The 7,905-nt window shown below is 41.4% G+C and overlaps 1 protein-coding gene across 1 annotated transcript; it reads left to right on the top strand.

Annotated features, from left to right (window-relative positions):
* Positions 1–650: 650 nt before the first annotated feature.
* LOC115676669 (uncharacterized) lies at positions 651–5,478 on the top strand. Its single transcript, XM_030599631.2, has 5 exons — positions 651–1,693; positions 2,830–3,121; positions 3,210–3,295; positions 3,372–3,463; positions 4,676–5,478. Exons 1-5 carry the CDS (start codon positions 1,230–1,232, stop codon positions 4,921–4,923), a joined length of 1,182 nt encoding a protein of 393 aa, XP_030455491.1. The 5' UTR covers positions 651–1,229; the 3' UTR covers positions 4,924–5,478.
* Positions 5,479–7,905: the final 2,427 nt, after the last annotated feature.

Here is a 7,905-nt window from a genome sequence, read left to right as displayed (position 1 = left end):
AGTTCAAGGACTACATTGAACAAATTAAAAGTTCAGGGACCAACTTGCATATGAGCCAAAGTTCAGGGACTGTTTGTGTCATTATCCTTAAGAAGAAGAAGGGATAATAATTCACACGGTCACTGAAGTTTAGCCCAATATATAATGTGACCCATGAATATTAATTTGTTCAATGTAGTATTTGAACTTTAATTTAATATTTAGTATGGTCCCTAGATTTTTTGCGGATATTCAATGTAGTCATGAACTATACGAAAATGTTCAATTTAGTCCGTGAACTCGAATTAATGGAATAACTACATTTAACATTTTCATATAATTTATGGACGTTATTGAACAAATTAAAAACTCATGGACTACATTGTACATTGGGTTAAAGTTTAAGGATCACGTCAAACAAATTAAAAGTTGAGAGACCATATTATATATTGGGCTAAAGCTCGGGAACTGTTCGTGTCACTATCCTTGAGAAGAAACCCAAATTAAAGAAAATTTCCAGAAAAAAAATAGAAATTTTGTTTTTTTTTGGGGGAAAAAGATGAATTTTTTAAATTTGGAACGGTAAAACCCAAAAAGAGAGAGAGAGAGAGAGAGAGAGAGAGTGGCCCTTTTGTGTTGGTGCTGTGTTGTGCTGTGCCCCTCCTTGCTCTTCTTCTTCACCTACAATTCACTCCTCCCACACCTTCACCAAAACCTTCCACCCTCCTCTCCTCTCTCCCCCCTTCTCTCGCTCCCTCTCTCTCTCTCTAGCTCTTCAAGCCTCAGTCTCCCTCCTGTGTCCTCTCCCTCGCACGCCTCCGTTCGCTCGGTGTCGATCCGCCTTTGCTTCCCCCATCGAGTCCTTGACCCTTCTTTTGACTGTTTCCGGTTTCTGGGTGTTCTTGGGTTTCGCCTGTTCTTGGAAGATCTGGTCAGCTTGGCGATCGCCGATCCCTGTTGGGTTTTTCTCGAGGATTGCGTTCTGGGTGTCCCTGTTCTCGCTTTATCCGGGCACTGGGGGACCGCCATTCGGCGACCCTGAATCGTAATTGGTTAGAATCTGGGAGTTTTGTTCGTGTACTGGGATAGAGGGGAGAAATTTCGGAACTTTTGCACTTGGGTCGTTCTGTTTCCGAGCCTTTCTTGATTGAGGACTCGGGAGAGGCGAGGAGAGCGTGCCTTCGTTTTCCCGTTTGTTTTCTTGTTCTTTGGTTTTCCCTGGAGTGAAAGTTTATTTGGGGTGAGGAAAAATGTTGGGAACTGGATTGCAATTCCGGAGAGTTCGCGGCGAGGACCGGTTTTACGTCCCCGTGAAGGCGAGGAAGAACCAGAATCAGATGCAGAGGCAATCGGCCGTGAGAAGTAAGAATGATGAGAGTGAAAGCCCAGATTCGAAGAGGAAACCTTTTGCTTCTGAGAATGGGGATTCTACGGAGGCCGCAAATGCCGTGGACAAGAGCTCGGTGGTCTCTCGCAGTAATCTCGACAGATTCTTGGACTCGACCACTCCTTCAGTGGAAGCTCACTATCTCTCCAAGGTTTACAAATACTTCACTTTGGGTGGTGTGTGTGATTCATTTAAGGAATGGAGTGCGTACGGCGCGGGAGTGCCACTGCTATTAGATGGAAGAGATTCCGTTGTTCAATACTATGTCCCATACTTATCGGGCATCCAACTGTATGGTCCATCTACAAATCCAAATGCTAAGTCGAGGTATCCATATGCTTCGAGTTTGATTGAATGTGTTGTAGCAAGCTCCACCATCGCCTTATTTTATTGTTGTTTGATATCAGTTAACGTTTATTTCCCTTATGTATTGTGTTGTCTATGGAGTTGGCAGCTCATTTTTTCATTTGCGCACACATGATTTCCACCATGTGTGTGGGTCTCATTTATCTAACTCGTTGGAGCATGTTGCATGTCTCTCTCTCTCTCTCGCTCTCTCTCTCTCTCTCTCTCTCTGCCAATGTAATAGTGTTAAGCTAGCTTTTCACTCGTCTGCCTCCTAAAGTTTGTTTATCTCACTAGTGTGGAGCTTTACCTGGATGTCAGAACAGAAACTTGTTTGACTAATGGCTGGTTGTGGAGTTACAAACCCATTTTGTAACATCTTAAGTGATTGCAAATGCTTAGGTCTCCCATTCTGTGACCTTATGGCTATTTCTATGATTCCCCCATTTCTGTTCCCTTCTATAGCTAATCACCATGTGGCACAATGTATGATTTTTCCGTTTGTGAAGGAGTTGTTTGTGAGAAGCTACTCAATAAAAGTTAGAATTGGACTGACTTATTGAAGAAGACATATATGTATCTGCTTTTCCTCTTTTAATGCTAAATAAACTGATGTAAAAGTAGACAGAATTATTGGCATCTGATAGCGACAATGGATTATATGGTTGACTTTTCATCAACAAAGAAAATTTCTTTATAGCCCGTCCTATCTGATGTTCAACTTCATGACATTCTGGTGCTAGTGCTTATAAGGTTGGCAAATTATGTAGTGTTATTTGTATATCTATAGTTGTCAACTTACACCTGGGATTGTACATAAGTACGCACATGTTTAATATGTACTAAGTTTAGAGAAAAATACGTGCATAGGTATACACCACTTTATAGACGCGCACGTATAAATATATGTACAAGCGAGCATGTGCACACGTTGCTTGCATTCATTGTTTGTATTATCAATTAACACAGTGAGTTTTAATGCTTGGTTTTCAATTTGGCTCCAGTACCGCATTATTTATTCTGTTAGCTTTGTTCCTGCTCCGCCATATGGTTTTTTCCCTTGTTGCTCCTTATCTTGTAAGATTTATGTTTACATTGTTAAAGTTCCTAAATTGTAGGTCAGCTGGTGAAGACAGTGATGTTGATTGCTACAGGGACTCAAGTAGTAGTGATGGAAGCAGTGATTATGAACTTGGGAAAGGCATGCTTTCTAGGAACCTCCAGCATTATGATCATCCAGCAAATGTGGTTTCTTCTAGAATCGGTAGGTTGTCAATGAGCGACGAGCAAAGTTCAGGGATGGAAGGCTTTTCTAGTGATGATGGTGACACTGGCATCTCTAGAGGTTGCCTGCTGTTTGAATATATGGAGCGAGATCCTCCTTATAGCCGTGAACCATTGGCCGACAAAGTTAGTAATTCTCTTGAATATTTTCAAAGTTAAGCCCTGGCCCGATCTCCAATTTGACTCTCATCTATTTGTCCTTGTTCTCTGTTAGGTGATGGATCTTGCACGTCGATTTCCAGCTCTGGAGACTTTCAGAAGCTGTGATTTGCTGCCATCAAGTTGGATCTCTGTAGCATGGTACGATTTCAGTATTTTTTTGTCACAGCATCATGATGCACGAGGTTCTTGAATAACTTTTCTGGTATGATGATAGGTACCCAATATATCGGATACCAACTGGTCCGACGTTAAAAGATTTGGATGCTTGCTTTCTTACTTATCACTCCCTTTCAACCCCTCTCGAAGGTACTTGTACATGATGACCTTTTTATGAACCTTTTTGTGTATATACCTGTGCCCACTAGTACAAATTTGCTGCGGGTGCGCGTGTACACCTACATAAATACATGTTTACGAATGGCGATACTTGGACCAGTTATAATACCTAGGGAGAGTGGCTTCTACCAACTTGGTCTCAATACCGCTGATATGTACCTCATCAAGTTCCGCTCTTCCCCCTTCTATTCCACTCCATGTCAGAGTTGTGTCTGAGCTCCTCTTCCTATAGCATACCCTTTTCGGGTAGTTACAAGTTATTGTAGGATAGCAAACATCTAGTACCTCAAATCAACAATAAAAACTAAACTCAAAGGTAACATCTCAAGTGACTTGGGCTGATAAATTGAATGGTATAGAAGATTGTGACTTTGAGACAGAAGTGTAGAAATGACATCATTATGGCTCCTGCATCTCATTAATTGTGGTAGTGCAAGAAGTGCCAGAGAACTACCTTGCAATTTGAAGTTACTTAAAGATAAACGATATATTTACATGAGCGATTTTCTTAATTGATGGTAACCACTGGTGGCATAGTGATGGGATGGTACTGCTTCTAGAAACAAGAGAGAGGGAACCGTAGAAATCCATTTCTCCCATGCATTACATCTGAGGTGCTGTTAGGTTTGGTTGCAGAAGATGTCAAATTGTTGCTACCCCTCACTGTGAAGAGTGTAGGGTGTTCTCATGAGAAGTCCTGGTGGCATCTTCTTGGTTTAGAAGCCATCAGATAGTATCAAAATGGTCTCAACTGTATTAACCATCGCATATCAAAATGGTCGCAACTGTACTAAGCTCAATATTTCCTTTTTCTGACTGACGTGCGCATCTGACTAACATATTCTGATGTACATATTCTTTTGCCTATAGATACTTTAAGCATCTGCACAGTTTTGCACTGTAATATTCTTAGCAAAATTTGAGGCAACTTTTTTTGCTGGAAAAAAAAGTATTTGTTTATGAACACTTCAACATTTTTAATATTCTCCCTTTGCTCCATCACATTATGCGCACATGATCTCATATGAGATCTTCCATCAATCTTTTGAAACTGAGGGAAATTGTTTATACTCTAATTTTTTAGTAAACTGTAGCTCTGGATCATGCAAATAAATTGTATCGTTTTTCTGTTACTTTTAGATGTCTTTACATTATATGAAGCAAAGTCTGAATGATTTGCAGGTAGTGGAGGTACCCGTTCTCCAGTTGTTGTATATCCCAATGAAACGGAAGGTGTCCCAAAGATACGCTTAACAGTTTTCGGGATGGCTTCCTACAAGTTTAAAGGATCCATGTGGACACAAAATGGGGTCAGTGAGCATCTAATGACGAATTCCCTCACGCGGGCTGCAGAAAATTGGCTGAGACTGCGTGGGGTGAATCACCCGGACTTCCAGTTCTTTGCTTCCCATGGCATGCATGCCAGGTGATGATACGTGGGCAGTCTCACTGTTTTAATAAAAAAAATCTTCTCTGCATGCACGAAGGAAGCATGTGATGAACAAAATCGTACTCGAATTTTGGGGAGTAGCTATCTTTCCCTCGGAGGAACTTTTGTTGAAATGGTTAGCTGTTGCTTTCGTGACAAAGAAAAGAGAACTCTGCTCCCAAAATGGAGGTAAGAAAAGAATCAGAAAAGGGTGCAAGAATGAGAGCAGAGAACTTTCTACGGAAGGTGAGGATCTTGATTGCGGCCGGAAGATACACATGGAAGAGAAGCCCATTAGAGTGACAAAGGTGTAAATTGGGCTAAAAGTGACTGTTATCTGTTGTTCTCCCCTTTCCTTCTCCTGGCAAACATATCTTACTAAGCTTGCTACTCACCTGCATAATGACAATCTAATGATAACAGAGGAAAAACCATATGGTTTAGTGCACTTGGGGAGTTTGATTTGTTTGCCAAACAGGCTGAAAGAATTTGACCTTGGTGTTCCATGTTACTTTTTGGTTGATTGATAGGCAAGAAAATGAGTACATTTTTTTCCTTTAGTTATTTGCTGGCTTGTTTCCGTCCAGTAGTGCAATGTTTGTTAGTTTACTGCGTTTCGTGGTTGCTCGTGATGGATTGGCCCTTGAAGAGTGGATTTTATGTCTGCATGACTTCAATTGTCTAAAAGAAAGCCGCCCTATGATTGGAGTGAAAAAGACATCATTTTAGTGGAGACTCTTGTTCACCACAGGTGTACTATCCCTTGCTTAGATTGTGCTCCTACATAAGTTTTGGAACAAGGGATTGTTTTTTTTTTAATTACCAGAGTGAGTCTGCATGGACAAAAAATGGCTGAGTTTATAGATGGTTTAAATACTTAAGGTTTGACCGGATCTAAATATTGGCTAGGTAAGCGTCTCCCAGTCATCGTCCTTGCAGATCGGATCATCCATATCTCTTCCAGACGGAATCATTTCTCTCAGAAAAGTCATCATCTGAGGAGGTAGTTCCTGTAGATTCAGATGAGAACTTGAAGAGGATTTTTGAGGTGTGCAGCTGGTTGCAACCTACATTTGTACCTGTCCTCACGAAAAGTCAGGGCGTCTCTTCAAATAATAAGAAAGATTTGAGTTTTCTGGGGAAGCTGAGAATCATTGATGCTGATGAGTTGTTTGCTAATAGGTTTTTGATCGCAGTGATTGTACGTAGCAATGGTACTGATTAATGGTGGTGATTGTCGAAGCTAGAGCTCAATGATGAGAATTATTTACATGACATTTTCTGCTTGTAGCATTGAGAGACTGAACATCCATAGATATTGCTGGCCAAATTGGACTAGTTACACACCAGATGACATTGCTTGCAATTTTGCTTATAAGAGAGAAGACGCATAACAGCTGAAAACAGTGTGCTTTGAGCCACACTATGCCTAGTGGTAGTAGTACATCCCAAGCAAGGTAATACATTAGAATAAGCCTGGAAATGAGTACATGTGGTAAGTGTGGCCATGACCCACTTACCATTTTCATCTCTCATCCAGTGCCTTCACATCATATATAGCAACATAAGCACATGCAACAAAGGACTTAAACCCTCTTAAAATATGACAAAATGGTGCATCAGAACATAGGTAAAATTCTTAGTTACTGAAGTAGGACTAAAGGCATTGATAGTGAAAGCTCTAGGCATGACTGGATACGTCTCAGCACTTGGGAAAGGGAGTGCCACAAGTGCTGGCCACTTTCCTGGCATTAGGGGAATTGACAAACTTCTTGAGGTTTGGGTTTTTGAGGTACTGGCAGAGGCAGGGCTTCTGCTCCTTGATCTTGCTGCAGCACAGAGTGGTCGGAGGGGTTGCGGATGTAATCGCGCTCACGCACGAGCTCAGCTCTATCGGCTTGCACGCCACAGCAGCCTCCACACTCACCCCCGCTTCCGCTAGGAGCAGCACCGCTAGAAGAGCGCAGAGTGCGACCCTGGGGGCCCTCATTGCTTCTCTGCTTTTGGTTGCTCTAGGAGGACGGGAGGAGAAAGAACTAGAGTGAGTTTGTATGTGTACTTGGGTCAGTGTGATGCATTTTGCTTTGGTTGATGCTTGAATTTATAGAAGGCAAATTGGTGAGGTGAAAAAGAAAAAAGGTTTTTTAATTGCTCCCTCTAGAATGGGATCTGCCACTAGCTATGGTTGGCTAGTGATCAATCAATGCTTTGATTGGGCCACTAAAATGCAGATGGTTAATTATTCCTAGTCATAATGAGGATCAGCATGCTCAAGATGCCCTTTTCTTCCCTCGAAATTAGCTGAATAAGGTTTAATACAGTTTCGGAATCATTATTGCAATGCAGAGAACGATGTGGAGGCAACTTTTCGCAGCAACTGTTTGCTTTCGGTGATGCTGATGTAGTGTTGTAATTTCATAGCAATCATATAACATGTTCTCATCATTAGCTGGTCCGCAGACATGCATATTTGCTAATCATTCATTCGTTCTGTTTATCTCAGCAATGCAAGGATAGCTTTGTACACACTTGCTTATAGCTAGTGATTTAAATCAAAGTCCTATTAAGTCCTCACACTAAACTCATCTAGATCTTAAACGAGTGTCTAGCACGCGTTTCCCCGATAATGTACGTCGAGACGGCTCTTTCCCTAAGGCAGGTCCGTTGAGACGATGGGCGCATTGCTCGGTGGATTACACAAGCCGTAAACGAATATGGTGATTAAGAACATTTTGATAAGCTATCATAAGCTGCTATAGAGCAAGCACAAGTCAAATTTCGGTGATTTATGAGATGACATGCTTCCTACATGCTGTATAAGGCTAAAGTCACTTTTAGGATCACGCTTTCTCTTTGGTCAAAATATTCTCGCCAAGGTGTCTTTTAATCTACATACAAAAGCTCCTTTGTTTTTTTCCCATTTTTGTTTATGTATTACTCTCCTTTTCCTTCAATGTTGGAGCCTTTGATTCTTGGTTCAGAT

Source organism: Syzygium oleosum, unplaced genomic scaffold, assembly GCF_021117445.2.
Source record: "Syzygium oleosum isolate NSW1041296 unplaced genomic scaffold, Sole_v2.1 Sole_v2.17, whole genome shotgun sequence".
NCBI lineage: Eukaryota > Viridiplantae > Streptophyta > Magnoliopsida > Myrtales > Myrtaceae > Syzygium > Syzygium oleosum.
Note: the sequence above shows the minus strand (reverse complement) of the source record. Positions and strands in the feature narration are given on the sequence as shown.